The 21,076-nt window shown below is 38.3% G+C and overlaps 1 protein-coding gene across 1 annotated transcript in view; it reads left to right on the top strand.

Annotated features, from left to right (window-relative positions):
* Positions 1 to 341: 341 nt before the first annotated feature.
* capn5b (calpain 5b) overlaps positions 342 to 21,076 on the top strand; it is a 50,043-nt gene continuing 29,308 nt past the window's right edge. The window contains exons 1-2 of the mRNA XM_041801843.1: positions 342 to 506; positions 16,833 to 16,964. Of these exons, the coding sequence (XP_041657777.1) occupies positions 342 to 506; positions 16,833 to 16,964 (297 nt within the window). The remainder of the gene's footprint in view (positions 507 to 16,832; positions 16,965 to 21,076) is intronic.

Raw genomic sequence — 21,076 nt, 5'->3', positions numbered from 1 at the left:
GGCAGATTAATCATTTTGACCTAGTGGATCCAGGCTGTGCTTGAGGCAGCAGAGCACATCGACTTCCTATTTCCACTGAGAGCTTTCACTGTAAAGGTATTAAAGTCTGCTGGATTCTGCTGTCAGTCAGCTCTGTGTGAGCGGGAGAGCGGAGGTGTAGGGAGGAAAATTGGTTTTCAAAATGCCAGGGGAAGCCACTTGTTGAGGAAAAAAACAGCTTCTCTGATCGAATACGGTGTCCATGAAATGTGTGATAATATGATGTGTATCTGTGTGTGATTCGTACTGAACAACATAAGTCTGACAGGTGTCCCTCCTTTCTCGCCCCTCAGGGCTGCAGTATGTTCACTTCAGTGAAGGCCTTCGAGGGGCAGCAGTACTCCACCCTGAAGAGGCAGTGTCTGCAGAGTGGCCTGCTCTTTGAGGACCCCCGCTTCCCCGCCATCGATGACTCGCTCTTCTACCAGGGCAACAGAATCGGACGTGTGGTCTGGAAGAGGCCGCGGGTGAGTGCTTTTGCACAGAAAGATTTTAAATATCAATAAAGTTTTTGTGTGAGGCTGTTAAGAGCTGACAATTCTTTCTAACCAATATCAAACCTTAAAAAAAGGCCAAAGTAGCCGAAAACTACCAGATGTTGAATTTTATGTAAATGTCTACGTTATTTGAGCAAAAGATCTCATCTAATGTTATACTTTATAATTGAATACCTAAATCACCACAAACGTGGCCAACAGTTTTCAAAGCCAAAGAAATTCTTAGTTATTTTACAACCTCAACTCCAAAAAAGTTGGGGTGCATTGTAAAATCAGTGTTTCCCATACATTCATTTATCTGTGGCGGACCGCCACAAATAAATTAGACCCGCCACAAATAGATTTTGACGCTCCCTGTTCGCCCTCGCTCTGTGAATGTAGCGTGTCGTTACATCTCCGGTACAGTAGGTGGTGGTATGCATCGCCTCCGCCAATAAAAACCAAAGAAGAGGATGTGCTTCTTATTGCATTTGGTCCACCAGAGAAAAAGAAGAGGTAGCAGCACGAGGGAGACGAGATGAAGGTAAGTAATGTTATCATAAAGACCTCTAGGTACAAATGTGACCAAAGCTGGTAAAAACTCCTGCAAGTCGTCTGAGGTCATTTTTGAGTTTTTTACACATTATGAACGTGTAGATTCCAAGCTTTCTAATGGTATATCATACGCCTTAATCTGATCATATTTTACAAAGATATGCTCATATGAATGTTAACTTCTAGTTCCTGTCTGTTCTGAGAAAAACAGGCTCAAAGTTTCAGGACTTCTCCTACCTTCAGGCAGGCCGGGAGATGGGCGTGAACAATAGAGCCACATTTACATAAAGTCCACCCAAACCAAGCTTCTGAATTGGACTGGTGACGCGCATCAAAATATTCCCACAGGAAATCCGCCGTCATCAAACTTTCACTGTCGAGTGATCCTGAAGTTGTCCGTAGTCTGTTGATAATTCGTGCTGTTTCTTCATATTCTCTTCTACTTGTCTTCGCTGCAGGGTGCATCTTGAGACTTGTTGTTAAAGGTGATAACTAGAAGCAGCTGTAGTTACGTGCCGAGGGGGGTGGCGTTTGAGCCGTGCGGTGTTTGTTATTGTCCATCTCAATGAGCGAAACTGGGAACAATGGCAGACTGAGCAGCCAATTATCACCCTGCAGTTTCGCTTTCCCCTCCCCTCAATATCCTTGCAGCAACTGCGAGAATAGGGCATTTTAAAACACAAAATTAACGCTTTTAAATGTCACATTTGTGTTACTTTTTTCATCGAATGAGTAGTTGAAATGTCGGACTTGCATAAAATGAGAAAAAATGAAAAATGATCATTTTGAAGAAAACAACTTTGTATCCATTTTTCTCAACCACCGGAATGCCGACTTGCAGGAACTTTATCTGGCTTCGGTCACAAATATGTGAGCAAACAAGTCCAGAAGTCCAAACAGCCCGAACTTACCATGTTATATTAACCTGTCTCTATATTAATGTAGCTGGAAGCTCAACATGTGCATAGACATTAACTCACATATAACTCAATATTTTTTTTGGAAGCCCCGTGAAATAAAATGCCACGAGAAAGGGTGCAAACTCTGCAGGAACAAAATTTATCAAAATTGTTACTTCTTTGGATTTAAGTGACCTACTTTATTTATTCAACCTAATTTCTTATTAATTTTTATTTATTTCTTCAAGTAAGCTATTGTATTTTTTATTTAAATGTATTTATTTTAAGTTAAGTTTATTTGGTAAGTGTTTTTTTACATTTTACATTAAATGAAAGTTTTTTTTTCAAATCCAAATAAAACTCCTTATTTCTTTTCTTTTCTTTTTTTGTGACATCCCCCTCCCGGGCAACCCACCACCACAAATAGATTCTGGTCCTGTGGGAAACACTGAAAATGTAGATAAAAACAGAAAGCGATGATTGTCAAATCTGATTAACCCATATTTTATTCTCAATAGAACAGAAACAACATATCAAATGTTTAAACGAAGGCATGTACTCTTTCATGAAAAATATTAGCTCATTTTGAATTTGATGGCCAGAACACATCTCAAAAAGTAGGGACGGAGCAATGTTTACTGTTGTGTTGCATCCTCTCTTCTTTAACAACAGTCTGTGAATATCTGGGAAGTGAGGGACCAGTTGTTGCCGTTTTGGGAGAGGAATGTTTCCCCATTCTTATCTGGTATAGGACTCTAGCTGCTCAACAGTCCTGGTTTTTCTTTGCTGGATTTTTAATTTTATGATGCGCCAAATGTTTAGACTGCAGCCAGGCTAGTTTAGCTCCCAGACTGCTCCATTTTGAAGCCATGCTGTAGTGATGGATGTGGTATGTGGTCTAGCATTGCCTTGCTGAAATATGCATGGCCTTCCCTAAAGAGCTGTTGTTTGGATGGGAGCATGTGTTGCTCTGAAATCTCAGTATATTTTTTTGGCTAATAATCTTTCCAGATGTGTAAGCTTCCCACGCTATATGCCTATACAGTGTAAATGCGGTGTTCCTGAGCCCATGCAGTGATTACCAGAATAGAACTAGAAAAGCGCTTGGAGAGCCCAGACCTATTAGCCCTATCTCCCAATAGTACAGAATCCTTTAAAAAATTCCTGGATCCAGACGGTGATCCGGATCACTCCCAAAATCTAATCAGTTCTTCCTTATGCCATTTCTGACGTTTCCTGAAAATTTAATCAAAATCCGTCCATAACTTTTTGAGTTATGTTGCTAACAAACAAACTAACTAACTAACAAACCCTGCCGATCACATAACCTCCTTGGCGGAGGTAATTATGCCTGTTGTTAATGTGGGCCCGCCTGAGGGCCCAGAGCTTATGAGCATCCAAAAATGACCTTGGGCCTTGTCCCTTGTTCACAGAGATGTCTCCAGATTCTCTAAAATTTTTGATGACATTATGTACTGAAGATGACAGGATAGTCAAATTTCTTGCAATTTTACACTAAGGAACATTATTGAAATTGTTCCTAAAATTTCAGAGATTCACAGATTGGTGATTCTCTACCCGTCTTTTCTTATGAGAGACTCAGCCTTTCTAAAATGTTTGTTATACCCAGTCATGTGACTGACCTGTTGCCAATTAAGCTAAGTAGTTGCAAAATGCTCCTCCGGGTGTTTTCCAGTAGTATCACTAAACTGTCCAGCCTCCATTCTCTTTTTTTAGTTGTGTTGCCATTAAATTCAAAATAAGCTAATATTTTTATGCCGTGGTAAAATGTCTCCCCTTCAACATCTGATATGTTTATGTTCTATTGTGAATAAAATACGGGTTAGTGAGATTTGTAACTCATTGCATTTCATTTTATTTACATTTTACACAGCTCCTCAACTGTTTTTGGAATTGGGGTTGTAATATTTGATTGAGCTGATTTCGTCGCTTATGCTCACTTGCCGTGTGTGTACTGAGGGCACAGTCTATTGGTGTGTGTCATGTATTTTTTTTGTACTGCATTATACCTCGTTCTGGTTGTGGAATGTCTATAGTTCAATCAGACTGCTTTGTTAGAAGTAACTGTTGTACATATATACATATCTCCAATGTAATTTATTTATGGTTAAAATAAACCAAAATGTTCTTTTAAATCTTTTTTGACCGTTTCAGATTATCATCATGGGCTCATAAAACATTGACAAGTGGTAAAATGCTCCAAAAAGCTTACCATGTCAGAGGAAAGGAAGAAGTAGTGTAGTGTAACACTTTTCAGACAGAAGTATTCAGGGATAGCTGCAGACACCACAGATGTATTTATTCTGTCAGAACTATTTCTTTGAGTCTTTGTAGACACACTGAGTTCACATCACTCAGTTGACTGATGAGCATCAATTGTTAGATGTAATCAAAGTATGTTCACTTGATGCACATGCGGCATAATCTGTTCAGTAGCAAAAATTGGAATTATTTGGATGTACACGTAATCTATATTTAGACCCACTGATGATGGAGCTTGCATTACATGGATCTGGCGCACAAGTAGACCGAGGAATTTAATGGATCAGAAAGCTATTTGAATGTAAGGAGGTTAAGCAGCATTTATGATGGAATGAAATCTGACTGCTTAAATCTTCAGGACTTTGTGTGAGACACATTCTAACCAGATGTTGACGCTGCGGCACCGCTGTCAGTTAAACCTCTTGCCAAACTCCCTGCAGAAATATGTCAAGGTCATTTTATGTAACTTGGCGTACAGTAAATTGAGAGCAGTTACTGGACATTTAAAACATTCACACGGAGAGCTCTCAGTGCCAGAGAGAGCTTCAGGACGAGCGTCTGATGGCTAAATAATTTACTAAATAACAGTATGCCAGTATTCATCAGTTGCTGCTGTGCTCTGCTCTGTAGTCTTCTTGTATAAGCCAGTTCCGTATGTATGTTTCAGCAGCAGATGATATCAGGGCCTCAGGATTTAGAGAGCTGACTCCCATGTTGCTGTTATCCCCGACACACAGCAGGCCGGGGCTCTGGATGGAGTAACCTCCTTCTGCCTGTGTGCCGCTGCTGCTACAGCCGGCATGCATTGCCATGGAAACTAGGTCACACAGATTATATGTTTGGGTCTGTGATGTCAGTCATGCAGACCGAGAACTGTAAGAAGTCAGGAGGAGAGAGGGAGAAGGAGGAGGAAGAGCATCCTTTTATTTACATCAGGGCATGATTTCTGTTCTCACCAGCTGTGTTTTATGTAATGAGGTTTGGAATCTGAAACACAGCTCTTAGATGCAGCCTTGGGACTTGCAAAATGCTAAAACTTAGTTAACAGAAATTTAGCAGAATGTCTTAAATGTGTCCATGTTAACTGTTTGATGGATGCTTAAGTATCGTGTTAATGCTGATCAGATTAAGCTCAAGTAAGTTTCCTGCCACTCTTGTGGTGAAGTTCTGAACAAATCTCATTCATTTTCACATTCAGTCTACATAGCTGAACAGCATGGTTCCAAAATTAAAAATCCCATTCATTTTCTCTATAGCAGATTTGATTATTAGCCATAATGTCATATTTATTTTATTTTATTTATTCATTTACTTATTTTAGGGGGCATTAATGAACATGGGCATGCAAATGTGCCAGATTGTAGCCATAGGCTAATTTCCATCCATAGTTCCCGGCAGGTTGATGGTGTAAGTGTACATCAAGCATGTAAATGATAAAAGATAACAGTAAAACATAAATATTACACAAGCTATCTTGAGTGTTAAATGATAATATGTGCTCCTGTAGAAGACAAAGGTCTCTAGATATTAACATCTTTTTAAGAAAAACATGCTTTATTCGAAGCCTCAGCCAAAAGACTTCAGTGCCCAGTAAACATTTATGGGCTTTATTTAAAGCAAGCATGTTATATATTTCTGCTCAAATTTTGCACACTGAAATTGAAGGATGGATTGAGGCTGGAGTGTCTTTCTTTTCCTGATTTAATGGCATTGCATCCCACTGAGTACATCATTGCAAAAACAGGCTCCTGTATTTAACAATTCTCTGTTTAGCGTTTCTATTCTGAAACAGAAACACAATGTTATTTTAACTTCATTCCAAAGTCTCCCGCTGTTGTTAGTGCCACCTTCCACTTAAAGCTACCCAGCAAATTACACTATTCCTCGCTGCATAAATGATATACTGCATCCTGTACTGGCACTAAACATTGATTTAAATTATGTGCTGCAGAATGCAGAATTAATTATGGAGGCACTTCTAGGGCTACTGAGGCCTGTTTCACAAGAGCAATGAATTAAAACTGTAAATGATGGCAGCAACTTGCATCACATATTACTGTTCCACGCATTGCAGATTGATTTGTAGGTTTTACAGGGCCCTCATGCCGGGTTGTATCGGAGTTCAGATTTGATATGATAAATGTATGAAAATGGGCTGCAAATTGAAGCTCAATTTTCGCAAAATTGATCAATCATTCTACATGATTGCAACTCAGGGGAATAGTTTTCCAAGTTGTTACTCTGACACGTTTGGCCTTTTTAATCCCATATGGAGAAAGTTTAAGTCAGTTATGGTGCAGTGGTGTAGACATCTATAAATATCCACATGTAGAGGTAGGTTCAGCCTCCTTTACAGCTTCAAAAAGACTGTGAAAAAATGTTCTTATTTTTAATGCTTGTCAGCAGCAGTCTGACATGCAGCAGCAAGTGGACATACTGAAAAAAAACAATCATCCAAACTGGTAAATCATCTCTATGGACTTCAGCTCCCTGAGAGACTTTACATTTTTAGCTCATAAAGAGTCTGAATCCTCAGACTGAAAAAATATTCTCTGTTTTCAAATGAACAAAGAGACATTTCTCTTCACTCACTGTTTCATCCCATCTGATTCAACCTGAATATTACGCCTCACATCTCAAAGTCATTTAAGGATCCTGCAATGCATTGTTTTGGTCCGATTTGTGGCATTCTTCAAACTAACACTTCATAATTTATTTATGGAGTACCAAAAACACTGGACTAAGACTTGTGTGTTAGTTTCTAATCATGTAAAACTGGCTTTAGACTTTGTGTAAGTCATTAGAAGACTCTTTGAAAAAGGAAACCATATCTTTGCCTTTCTTCACTATTCCAAAGTCATTCATTGCAATAGCCTTTTTGTAAATCTGTGTTACAAATAAGCATGCAGCAGTATGCCATTCTCCTTTGCTGTAGTAACTGATTTAGTGTCCTGTAGCCTCTAGCTGTTTAACCTCCACTAGCCTTCAGACCAGACAAATGTGAATCAATCTGGGAACTCTCCTTTATCTAGATTTCTAAGGGTAGCAGGCATAGACAAAAATGCCTCTGAAGTTGCATTTAATCAGAGTCAAAAGACTAGGTAGGCCAGCAGCTTGATAACATCCAGTATGAACCATGACATCTAGTTAAAGGTCTTGCATGACATGATTAACTTCAGTTTGTTGATGACATGGCATGAACTACTGTCCAGCTCATTTAATCCTAACGTGACAGCAGATTCAGGATTTTCCACATTGTTGGCTGCCATCTTTGTTGTTTACAAGATGTCCTGAACTAATTTCATGTCTGTCATCATATCAGACTTGCTTTATAAATGGTTGTGATTGGCCTGACCTGTATCAGGTCAGATAGAAATCTCTCTGAGTGGGAGGAGGATCAGATTTGTCTGCTAAAGCAGATAAAATGTGTAGCCATAAATTTGTCTTGTTTCCATGCTAGGTCATTAATGTACTGGCAAAACAGTGCAAAAGAGACAAAATGCAGTTGGTTTGTCCTGCTTGTGTTTTGCCCTGTATGTAGACGGTTTGAAAATGGGTTATAGATTTTCACTTCAGTTATTGAAATTTAAAAAAAAAAATGTACCCCCCATCTTCTGGCGCTGACAACGGCTTAATGTTTTGATGGCTTTATGGCAGTATGACAAAATAAGATGCTAATATGTAGATGTGATCCGGGCAGGACTGACAATTATCATGTAAATTTAAAAGATGAGACATTTTATGAATGGTGTTACTTCCTTATTACAGTTGGTGACACCACTGCAAAATTATGGTATTGGCATTTAAATGTTTCAAGGGGCATACATGTGAAATTTAAAGCAAATCTGACATTTCGGGAGAGTTATGCAAACTTCCTGTCAAATGGTGAGATATGGAAATGCTTGCCATAGCCAGTGAGGCGCCCTTTAATGAAACATGTCAATGTTGTGGCAAATATTGAGGCTTTTATTTCAAAATTTTTGGTTCAGCACAGTAAGTGGATTAGATATATCACCCAATTGTGTCACTTTATACGCCTTGGTTGAATGGTCTGCGGGGGCTGAATGTTTAAATTTGTTTTGGAGGAAAAAATAAAAATTCAGAAGAGTAAATGTTTGATTGGCATTGCAACAAAGTGACAATACTGATGCATGAATATATTCAGGAAGAATGTATGATCACTCCTGAGACATTTGGTGATGACTGACAGAGGAACTTGAAAGTCATATAGCATTATTTATGTAGGTACACCGTAAAAAAGTCCAAAAAATAGTCCGTTTTTTGTCCCAATCACAGCTCCACCCAATGGTGAAAACTCACTGATCACAAAACTTTATATCTCTGTACAACATAAGGTCTTGACATATGGGTAATGAATGTAGGTGAATCCCACATCAGGTGCTGGATTTTTTTTATATTCATGGGGGTGCTATTGAGCCATTTTGCCACATCCATGCACCAGAATACAATTGAATATAAATTTCCACAACTCATGATGCATCTACAGATTTTACTGGGTTTTGGGGCATGTGCTGCCAAATATGTAATTGAATGTGCTGTATTGGAACATAAACACTTAAATTATCATTGTGCCCTTTCACAGCTTTTGGTGCTGAAGCCCTAATGACAACTTATACTTTCAGATTTTGAAAAGCTGCTGTTTTATGGCCTAGAACTTCCCAATACATCCATGCTGGTGTTTCATCTAACAAAATCCATTGAGAGGCAGACATTTTCAGAAAGAGCTTAACCACAACTCTTCTGGTAATGATGTTTAGTGCCGGAATAGCCCCATTTTGGGTTTCAAGAAAGACACCTCCTTCCCAACAAAACATCAGCGGGCTTTTTGTGCTCTCATGTATCCCAAATACATTTTAAAAGCTTCCTGTAAGTGAAAACTTTAGCCAGTAAGTGAAGGTTGAGGTCTGTCTTGATGTGACAGAATATGTGGAGAAATGTCTCCTGAGCACTTGTGGGAAACAAATGCGTGAATTATTTTGATAAAGATCATATTTTTTTAAGTCTCTGGTTGATTGGATTTTTTATGTTTTACACCTACAGACAGTGAAATTGCAGAGAGGTCATGTAATCAGTTGCAGGGTGAAGGTTCATAGGCGTTACCCTCCCCTCAGAGGTTGTTGTGCTCGGTGTTATCCTTGCTCAGATGCATCCCAGCGATATTTATGGCTGCAATGAAGTCCCAGTGGCGGAGCATGCAAGCTTAAAGAGTAGGCTCTAATAAAATGTTCCTCCTCTCTCACTGTCTCACATCATCTCTTGGCCTGTCTGTCTTTCTCCTGCCACCCTTCTCTGCTTCCTCTCCCTGCTTCTCCTCTGCTGATTTGGGCTTATTTATGTCTCCATGAGGCCAGGGTGGGGCGATATGACACTGGACGCCAGGGAGGTGATGACATTTTTGAAACAACAGAGTATTCTGTACAATGGAAGCTTTTAAAATGTCTGAATGTAAAGAGATAATATACTATTTGCTTGATCTGCATTGACATAAAAACATAAAATGATATTTATTAGGAATCAGCATGTTGTCATTAGGAAATTGTAATGTCTTCAGCCAATTAGACCGAGATTTCTGCTGTTGACTCTGTTTTTAAAAATCAGAGAAATGCTCTCCTCTCGTTCTGATGAACCCAAATGTCCTGTTTTGTCTCATTCTAGTAAACCCAAATTTTGTCTCTTTTTGTCTTGTCTTGTCCTGTTTCGCCTCGTTCTGGTGAACCCAAATCCTGTTTCGTGTTTGTCTCAGGAAGAGAAGACAGATGACTTTGATTTAGGATCAAAATATTTGAAAAATTTACATTGCTATTGTGTGTGTGTTTTATAAAACACCAGACAGTTTTCTCGGAGAAGATAAAATTTACAAGAAACCTTGCATTCTTCTACATCTTTCCCTGCTAGTTTTGCTGGATTCTACCTCTCACCGTCGTCTGTTTTAGCACGTGTGTTTGATGGTTTCCCTCGCAGGCTGATGGATGTTCTTGAGGAGCACGATGAAGCTGGTTGAAAGGTTCTCAGTAGCAGGGTAAATGATTAGGCTGTGCTCAGCCACAATATTCACATTACTTCAGTGTCTGCAGAGCCGGGCAGGGATCAATACTCTATTACTCTTCCACCTGAGCCAATCCCTGGACAGCAGGCAACCACAGGGAGCCCCATGCCGCGGCTCCAAATCCACCAATCAATGCTTCTGCAGACGCGGTAAAAACGTGATTAGAGATCTTAACTGAGGCACCGGTCAGACATGAGTTTGTGATCATCCCAACATTGCCTCACATAGTAGTGCACTCTAACGTACAGACAGGAAGTGGCTCAGAGCTGGTGTTTGTAAGGTGAGAGGGGCTGCTGGCTGCTGGAGTATTTAGGCCTCAGGGGAGCACTGCAGTGGCCTCTGCTTCTGATTAAAAGTTTGCTTTTGCAGCAATCAGCTTTGCAGAGTCAGCAAATTACTGACCTTGCGTGTGTCCTGTGAGTGTGTGTGCTTTTGTTACACTCACCCGAACATACGCCACAGTGTGTACATGCTGTGATCTGCAGCGATACACAGCCACATACACATGGCTTTAAAAGGCTGGTCCCATTACGAATATTTGTGGTTGGAGCAGTTAAATCAGGATGAGGAGGAGGGACTTGAGCATATTCCAGCCCTTATTCTCCACTTCATCAGGCTATCAGTAGGCTAACACATTTACACTCTCTATCACACCTATGAGGAGTGTTTTAAGTCTCTTCTTCAGCCTGTGTGTCTTCAGACTGTGGAAGGAAACTGGAGCTCAGAGGAAAAACAACATGCTGACTTCACACAGGCAGGCTGCAGGTGGCAGGTAGCCTTAATTAGTTTCTAACCATCAACACAGTGAGAGTCTGACAGAGATCAGTAGCTTAACATTTTAATGAAGTCAAATCCACCCTTTTCTTACACTAGATATTTTTTTAGTGAATAACAATGTCACTGTTGTAGTAAATAACTATAGCTTAAGACATGATGGCAATGTAGTACAATAAGTTTGCTCCACCTGTAGAAACAAATACATGTGACTAATTGTAAACTAATCAGTACTTGATTAGTTGTCTTGAAACTTGAAATGACCTGTTTAAAAAGAATGATAAAACTTTCCAAAATGAGGTTTTCAAATTGACCAAGACTTGCTAGGGTTTAATAAAAAGCCTGCCAGCTCCGTGTATGGTTCATGAGTAAAAGCTCAAATGCTCCATCTCTTTCCCTCTTTCTGCCTCTTTTACTTTTCTAACCCTAGTTGAGTGGTGCGAGTGTGTAAAGATAAAGAGCTGTTAAGTGGTGCAGGTCTTTCCGCTCTCTGTTGAGTAATGGCCGAGGAGCCCATCGACCTGCCAGTCTCATAAAGCAGAGAGCAAAAAAAAACAGTTCACACCCAGACCACTGCCAGCTCAGCTCTGCAGTAAAAATTAAGTTGTTCTCCATATACGTCCTTCTGCAGTTAGCCTTTAGGGAAAAAAATTAGGCATCGAAAAATCAGTAAAATAATGTGCAGGATGCATTTAGTTTAACTTTCTCATAAACATTTTAAACTCATGAAGTCATTAAACTTCTTTTAAGGCAATACAAACTAAAAGCTATTGTGCATATTAAACTATTTCACATGAGAATAAAATTACATTTGACTTAATTTTCCTACAGTGCTTACGTGCCTCTATACGAGCATTTCCCCTTGCAACAGTAGGCTGTCTGAGAAAGCAATCGCTACTCAGAGATGAGTTATCTAACTCTTTGTTCTACTTGTGATTGGAAAAAAGTAAGGCTTGTAAAAAACAATGACATTAGATTTTCTATATTATTTAATGCATGTCAGAGGTCTGTATAATGTATAATTTTAGATAATTTTGAGGGTAGAGGTGTCATGATACCTTGCAATAAAACAAAAAAGAAAAACAAAACAAAAAAGTTTTCTTTTTTTACTAGCAGAGGGTTAGATAAAGCTTTGCTTGTTATAGTAGCTGTAGAAAAGTATTGTAAAGAAAAATAAGCATAAGGGGTATTATGAGTTATTCTTCCAGAGAACTGAAATCAAAGAATCATATTAATACAGGATTTATTCGTAGAAAAATGTAAAATACAAAACTAAGTCATTAAATAAAATCACAGTGTGAACCTTGTATCTTTGCATGGTGATTGCACATCTACTTGAATTTACCATTACATTCCTGTTTAAAGTTGACCTATTGAGCTGTTCAGTTAGATTTCCACTCAGGAAAGAAGGCTAGACAAGGCAGCTAGTTAACGTTACTTTATAGCTTTATAGCTTTAAGTACCAAAAATAATAGCCAGCGGGAATCAATAAATAGAGGTCCTGATAGCTTTCCCTGTCTTTAGGTTATTAGGTGAAAGATTTGGACTTGGCATAGCACTGAGCTCTGTATCCTAAGCATTTTGTCAATTATTTTTCTGTACTAGTTACAGCAAAGAGCAACATGCAATGTCACAAAGCATAAATCTAATTGTGATGCCTGGTGGGATCAGTCCACAGCCAGCACTTTGCCAAGGTTGTCAAGTGGGTTACCCTTTTCACCAACATTTGTTCAGTTAGTCCCACACCTCTATAGATCTAGACTTTGATCACTAGTGTCTCAGAGCTGCTCCTGTCCATGCCATGGACAGACATTCTGTATCTCACCTACCTTACCACATTAACCTGACACGCAGATAGACTGTTTCACATGTTCATTACATGGGATGTATTCCACATCCATCTGGGCAACATCCCATAGTCTGTGTTTGGGAAGGTCCAAACCTTTAAAAACAATCTCAGAATATAACTGGAAGAACGCTCTGTCTGTCACATTCATTATGGGCCAGTCAGAGCAACAAAATATATGATGTATTCGGTATGTGCAGCCCCAGGGAGTACATGATCATGAGTACATCATGAGTACATCATGCAAGCTCCTCAGACAGCCATTATTGTTGTTCACTGTCAGTGAAGCCAGTTGATAAATCAAACTTTTGCTGAGGCTGGTCAGGAGATGGGCAAAAGGTTGTTTTACACTGAGAAAAGCTATTAGTGCGATTGTTTGCTCTTCTTTTAAGAAAGAAATGCTGTCCAATTCTGTTAAATCTGCCCCTGTACCACTATAGCCATTTTTTACTAGTGTGCTGTAAAACTGCAGCTACTGCCTCATTCTACTTAAATTACACTGTTTGGTCCATTAATTCTCAGACAAGGAATAAGCATTTCAGCTCAAAGCTTTGAAAGATGGATCTCACTGATGACAGACATGGACTCTGGCCAGTTCATCTCCTTTGCAATGTTACCACTGCATGGCCATCACAGTCCTTCAAGAGATCCTGGTTCTGTACATAATAAAATAGAAAATGTATTTAAATGCATTAGTGGAGGGCTTAATATCTAACATAGATTCTGTTTAGCAGATGTTGGATCAGATTTGAAATAAAGACATTCTGCAACAAGCTTTCCATATATAGGGTTGTGAAGAGCTTATATAATCTTTAACAAAGAAATGCAACAAAGTTTAGTAGGAACAGGCTTAAAGCATCAAGACAGGAGAACATCTGTGTGGTGTGACAAAGACTTTACCCTTCATAATATCAATAGTCTTTTAACCACGATCATCTGCCATTAGCACCACCACAGCTTTTCTGAATAGACCAACTTTTAATATATATTTATAGCAAAACAGTAGTGGATGGGAAATTGCATAGATTTGCAATTTCTTTTGCATATTTTGGGGCAAATATGATTAGAGTTTAACAGCTTTTTGACGTGAGTCTGGTTCAAATAGCAGCAATGACATATGTATGTTGAGAATAAAAATTAGCTGTCAGGGAGATCTAGTGTTGTGAGAATTATGTAGAAGAGTAATTTGAATTTGAATTTGTTATGTTTGGTTCTAAAAATTCTGACGTTACCTGTTCAAAATACCTGATCCCTAAATAGATTTTCATCATAATCCTAATATTTCTAAGAATCTTTAATTCTGTCTGTCTTTAAGTTTTTTTTTCTCTTTATACTTAGAATTTTTGTTAATTTTGAAGCAAGTGAAACAAACTCTGTCATTCCACTCTTGTTTGCAACATGTTGATGCTGAAGTGAGGCCATTGTGTGAGCAGACAAAAGACTAAAGGACAGTGTGTCTCTCTGTAAATGGGCAGTGTCAGCCTGCAGTCTGTAGTATTCATCCCACACATTATCACAGGAACCACAGGACATCCACGGTGTTTGTGTGTGTTTTGTATAGTTGTGTGTAGGTGTGTGAGTCCAGCTCATTGAGCACCGTGTTGTTAGCTGTAATAGAGGTCTGTCTGTTCACATTGTGGAAGAAAATGGACCTCAGCGCAGCAGCTACAGGAAATGTGATTGTGTAAATGCACGCAGCCCGCCCACACTTTGCTAGAAGATCATGAATATGATATGTGGGTGCATTAGGACAGATGGTCTTGTTCTGATTCAGGAATCTGCCTAAATAACACATTTGTGCTCCTCTATGTCATTTACCTTGGTCTGTGAAGACAACATGTTAACTATTAACTATTGACCAAGTTTAAAGCCTGTTGATCTCGCAAGACAGTTTCCACCTTGACAAAAGATCTTAGGACTAGGAATGCACGATAATTATCCGCTGATATTGCATCTGTTTTACATATTTTTATTATCCCGATAATAAAAATTAATTGATAAAATCCACCGCTAATAGAAGATTTTGTTTTCTTTCTCATGAGACTACACATTCCAAAACAGTAGGTGGCGCCGCGGTACATGACCCGCTGTTAAGCACCAGAGAACAGTGTTAATTTTGTTGACTGTATTTTCGTTATAGTTTTTCGTTAATAGCCTTTTTACCCCTGACAAAAACGAGTCAGTAACTAATAAAAACAAGTGCTCATGGACAAGAACTAAAACGAAATTAATTGACATTTTAGTCAAAAAATAAAAACGAGACAAAAATGTTTGACAGAGACTTTATCCAATCAGACCTAATTTCGTCATGCAGAAAGTAGGGGCAAGTTAGGCATATATCCAATCCCAGCTACTTTGGCTGTGTGGAAGGTGGGATGAGATACGGGGGAGATCCAATCACAACTGCTTTTGCTGCATGATGGCGGGGTAAGTTGGGGAGAGATCCAATCAGTCAACTAAATTTACTGTAAATTTTGTCGACTAAAATGTTGGGAAATTTCGTCAACAAACTAAAACAATTTAATCGACTGAATTATGACTAAAACTAAAAGATATTTTTGGCAAAAGACTATAACTAAAACTAAATTAAAAAGTGCTGTCGAAAATTAACACTGCCAGAGAAGTAGAGGAAGCAGCCTCAGTGCAAACAGGCTAATAGAGGCTAATAACATGATGGTGCTGGTGGAGTTATTCAGTATTTACGGGGAGGGTAACAAGACAGTGTTTGCAAAATTTGCCCTGCAAAAATATCGAAGAGTGGAAAACAGTCCTCAAGTTTTAATACAACAGATCTTATAAGTCACTTAAAAGTCATCATCATAATGACGCTAAAACGAAGCAGCTTCAGCCACGGGCATTAGGACCAAGCCAAAGGCTAATACCAGGCAGAGTGCTGATTCAGCAGGTATTGGAAGCTGCAGAAAGTTTGCCAGAGCCAAACAGGAATGCTAATAAAGGACAAAATCAGTTCAACAGTCTCCTGATCCACCACTGCTTTCTTAGATGTATCCCTGCCTGCTCTGGTTGATGTGGTTTCATTCAGTCTGATCGAGGTTAGGAACTGAAGTTTAGCCACAGACCACAGTGGAATTAACATTCTTAACCTATTTCTGATATGACTTACATATGTCAGTGCATATTTTTTATCTTTATGTAAAAATCAGCTCTCTTTATTTCTGACTTGTGCAGCAAAAAGAGAAATAAAACCCAGACCCCCAAACATCTCCATTTGTTAAGCATGACAGCCTTTTATCATTTGGGTTTATGTCTGATTTGACATAAGTCAGCTGAATTCTTGATAGTTGATTGAAATGTCAGATTTTACCACTTGTCAAGATACTTTAATTCATTTCGAGTAGAGGAGAAAACATATGTCAGTTGTTTGTGTATGTTGTACTTTGTTTTGATACACAAATGTTTAACTAAAAAATAACAGCTGTACAGTCAGAATTGTTTTTTGATTTAAACACAAGTGATGCCAGTTAGAATTTGTTATAATTATCTTTGCTCACTACATATGAACCCCCTTCTTACCCCCAGATGTGCATAAACACATCGAATAAACATCTTTTTTTTAAATCAACAATTGAAAAAAATGATTGGTTTTTATCGGTTATCAGCCATCAGGAGTAGGAAATTATCAGTTATTGGTATCGGTTCAAAAAAATACTTATTGTGCATCACTGCTTGGGACATTTCAGCCTTGTGAGATCTGGTGGCACTGAAAGGAACAACAAGGCATGCAATTAAAAATAAATAAACGCACCTATCTGATTGAATCAGAATTGATGCATAAATGCTTAATCCCCTTTTTTAAATGCAAAGATTGTTTTACTAATGTATAACCTCCAAGTTGTAACATTTACACATCTTTCTTTGTGTTTGGTCTGCAGGAGCTGTGTGAAGATCCTCACCTGTTTGTTGATGGCATCAGTGCACACGATCTGCACCAGGGACAGTTGGGCAACTGTTGGTTTGTAGCAGCGTGCTCCAGCTTGGCCTCCAGAGAGTCTCTATGGCAGAAAGTAAGTATTTGCATCTATGTGATTGCCTTTTGTCCTTTTCCTCTGCTACTTTGTTTTGTCTCTGAGCGCCAGACCAACAAATTTGACTGGTCTCAAAATGCAAACATTGTAAGACCTTGAAACCAGTAGACAAGCAGCCTCTTTAAAAACAGCACTTGGCTTTAAAACAACCTAAAAAACTGATGTTTAAAATAGGCTGAAATTTCAACTAATTTAGGTTTGTTTTAAATAAGGTGTTTAAAACAGTCTACTTCTTTGAGAGGATCTTAACAATTGAGAGTTCATGCAGATACTTCCTCTAGACTCTGTTGTAATTATTCCATAGTTATAATTGTTTAGTGCTCATTAGAAGTAAACAACCTTAGACTCATTACAGCTCAATATTGCCTACTTGGTCTTGGCAGACTTTATCACTAAGTAGACACCTGAGTGATAGAGTCTGACATTGGGTTTCTAACAGCAGGCTGTAAGTAGGCAGGAAAAAAATGACTTCCCTCTTTCATGTTGTTACTGATTGTAAATCTGTAAGTTTTATCTGTACTAGAGCTTTTACTACTATTCATTAATGTGCTGGGTAATACGGGTCTTTGTATAAATAATCAAACTATAAAAAAAAACTTTTAGCAGGGCCCACAATAGAAGATAATTGTGCTGAATTTGGGCTTATACTATGGTTCTAAAGATAATCCTGCAAGAATCCTGTTTACAGCGTTTTTTCAAGATATGTTTTTGGTCTTATCATGCTTTTATTTTAGAGAGAGGGACAGTGGATAGAGTCGGAAATAGTAGGGGTAAGGCATGCTGGAAAGAGGCTGCAGGCCAGACTTGAACCTGGGCGACCTGCATACATGTATTTTTTAATTTAAATTGTCAATATTAGGGATGCACCGATACCACATTTTTCTAGACAGAGTACAAGTACTTACATTCAGGTACTCACAGATACCATCTACAAATATGTTACTTAATAATACCATAACTGTTCTTTAAACTATTTTTAGAGTTTTTTTTTTTGTAGCTGTTCTTCACCCTTCCTCTATACAGTTTATCAGTACATACTGCATAGTGTTTATTCTCCTCTACTTCTTTCAGCCACAGTTATGCATGAATATCAACAAACTGCAGACATGGCTCTGACTTTGACTACATACTCTTATACCGACTACAGTATCTGCTATGTTCTATGAGTGTGACTAGTTAGGCTTGATATGGGCACCAGATACTGGTATTGGGATCAGTGCATCCCTTTTCAGTATTTCCAACCACAAATCCTGTTGTATTGAGGAAACACAGAGTACACTCTAGATAGTTACAATAGCCAACCAGAAAGCAAGCAGCTTTAAACTCCACAAACTTTTTTGTGTATTTTGCAAATATTTACAGCTGTTATTTCAGCTATATATGTTCTGTTCATGTTCATATCTGCCAAAGTGATATCATACCAATAATATTGTTTGGTCACCTACTTTATTATAAATACAGGTTCAGGTTACGTCTCTATTGATCATCCTTCCATTAAGACTGATTCAGCTTCTTTTGATGCTACATTTAAGTTTTACTGAAGGAAGGCTCAGAGCAGAGAAGCCAGTATAGACGCATGAATAAATAATACAGAACTCTATCAAGCATGCACAATGTTGCACTCATGCTGGTATTTTTTACATGTTGGTTTCATCTTTAAAAAAATCTGTGTTTTTCTCTCTGTAAAAGTTGTGATGGCAGGCTGTGCAGTTTCAGCCAGTAAGATTGCAAATTGGAAACTCAGAGAAACAGCTTGCTTGGCTCAGTTCAAAGTTATAAAAACACATTACCAACACACAGTAGTTACAGTTTTAAATAAATACAGACATCCCATTTTGATTCATTATTTTTAAATGGCAAGACTTGTCTCATGCAGTGCAGTTTGGTTAATTGAAAGAAAATGCTGCAGTTCTTGATTGGGAGATTTTTCCACTAGGTCAAATATAACTACTTCCATGTGATTTTGAAACGCTAACTAGCTCTACTGAGTAGAGAGAAAGGTGCTGTAGTGGTCCTTGAATCTATTCTTAATTACTCATTTGTGGAGTTCCTGTTGCAGAAATAAATGTCTGGATAGGACTGCAAGCCAAAATAAGTCTTTGCATATTCAGATTTTATCCAAAATGATTAATGAAGACTGGAAAATAACAAATGAACAAAAATAAAGTTAGCTTTTTGCCTATTAGTGCTGAGGCATATTTGAAGTAGGGGTGTAAAGGTATGCGTATTTTTACCGAACCGATTCGGTACGGGCCTCTCGGTACGGTACAGACGTGTACCAAACAAATACATGTGGAGCCAAGCTTACATACAGACGGAAAACCAGAGAACAACAGACTGCCCTGGCAACAACACAACCACAGCAAATGACAGCAACACCCTATCACCCCTATCATCTACACAGATATCTTGAAATAACAAGCTTTTTTTGTTATAGCAGGTGGATTTCTTGAGATTCAAAAAAACTGCAGAAAGTTAGTCATTATCCCTCGAAAAACAACCTGTTATCCAGATATTACAAGATGAGTAAATCTAGATCTCATGAAAACAAACGTCATGGAATATAAAATAGAGTGAAATAAATGTATGGACGCATGCTGCCTGAGAGTTTCTGCATTTAACAGACAAACTATAATTCATGTTTTGAACTTCAGCTTTAAGATTGGCACCATAAAATCCACTGTTACCTGCTTCACTCTGAAACTAGGCCCTTCATATTTACATAGAACCAAATTAAACAGCATTATTCGAACTGTGCGTATCTCTGGGCTTTAGGGTGTCAGGATTATTCTGAGATGTTCTTTGGCATCTATCGTGACGGAGGAAACAAAGTGATTACTGAGGTTTAATGGGATTTGAAACAAGATGCTTTGGCCTGTCGTTGAGAGACGCTGTATTGTGACAGTCTGCAAAGAGAGTGTGTGTATACAGTTTGGATAAGCTTCCCCTCTGTTTACTCTCTGTTTCTGAGCTCTGCTTCATCTTACAGTACAAACACAAAGATATCACCAAACAATGTATCCTGTGAGCAATATTTGACTCATTTAATTCATTTTTTTGTCTTTTCTCTTCTTGCATTACAATATTAGTTTCAGATTTTTTTTTGTGGGGGAGGAATATTAAACAAAGTCAGATTTATTTTAAGGTGTGTCTGACAGAGATACAGTATATATAAATATGTTAACGATAAAATAAATATACAATACCCCCAATTTTGTGGAATAAAATGTTTGTTTTTCACATTTTAGCTGAAAGTGAGTGGAGTCTAGAGACAAAACCAGACAGGAAGTTGTTAAAATTCATCCTATAAGTCTGTTCGTCCTCCAGTTCAACCCTCTGTCTTTAGAGAGAGACATTTAGATATTGGGTGTCAGTTGCACTTCAGTAAATCTGAGTGCCATTTCCTCTACCTATTGATAGTAATTTGACATTTTGGGGAATTTCTGTCATCCGCTTCCTGGCAGAGAGTAAAATAAATAAGCCATACTACTCCCATATCTAATGTTATTGTTCCTCTCACACATATTTTAGAGATTGGAGAAATGTTCTTCAATGCTTGATATATACTCCTACACTGTTTTAACACATAGTGGCTTTTTTTCCTCTCTTTTTCTCTCAGCAAAACATTTTCTTCAGTTCCAACGAACCCTAAATTAGAATTAGGATTGTAACAATAGCCTTTATTTAAGGAGCACCTTTGCATGAACGGCAAAGCAGACAGAGCAAAAAGCAAAAAGCAGGACAAAGCTCAAAGAATAGCCTAAACATTTCTGGACATATAATCTTTTAAAAGAAAAGTGTAGTTAAAGACCAAATTTATATTACAGTAAAATTTAGGAAAGTCTCCCCAAAAAGGTTTTTTAAAGGAATTCAAAAGAGACTAAGGAATCAGCTGACTCAATCTCCTCCATCAGATTGTTTCTGAAACTTCAGAAACAAGCTTTTTTTCTTCAGTTAGCCAGGTTTTTTCATATGGATGACTAACCGTTACATGAAATATAAATCTATAAGTACTAGATAAATGTGCTGGTTATGAATTTTGATACTATTGGACTAAGTGTTTGGAAGCATTACTTTTAAGAATAAACATA

This window comes from Cheilinus undulatus, linkage group 12 (genome assembly GCF_018320785.1).
Source record: "Cheilinus undulatus linkage group 12, ASM1832078v1, whole genome shotgun sequence".
Lineage (NCBI taxonomy): Eukaryota > Metazoa > Chordata > Actinopteri > Labriformes > Labridae > Cheilinus > Cheilinus undulatus.
Note: the sequence above shows the minus strand (reverse complement) of the source record. Positions and strands in the feature narration are given on the sequence as shown.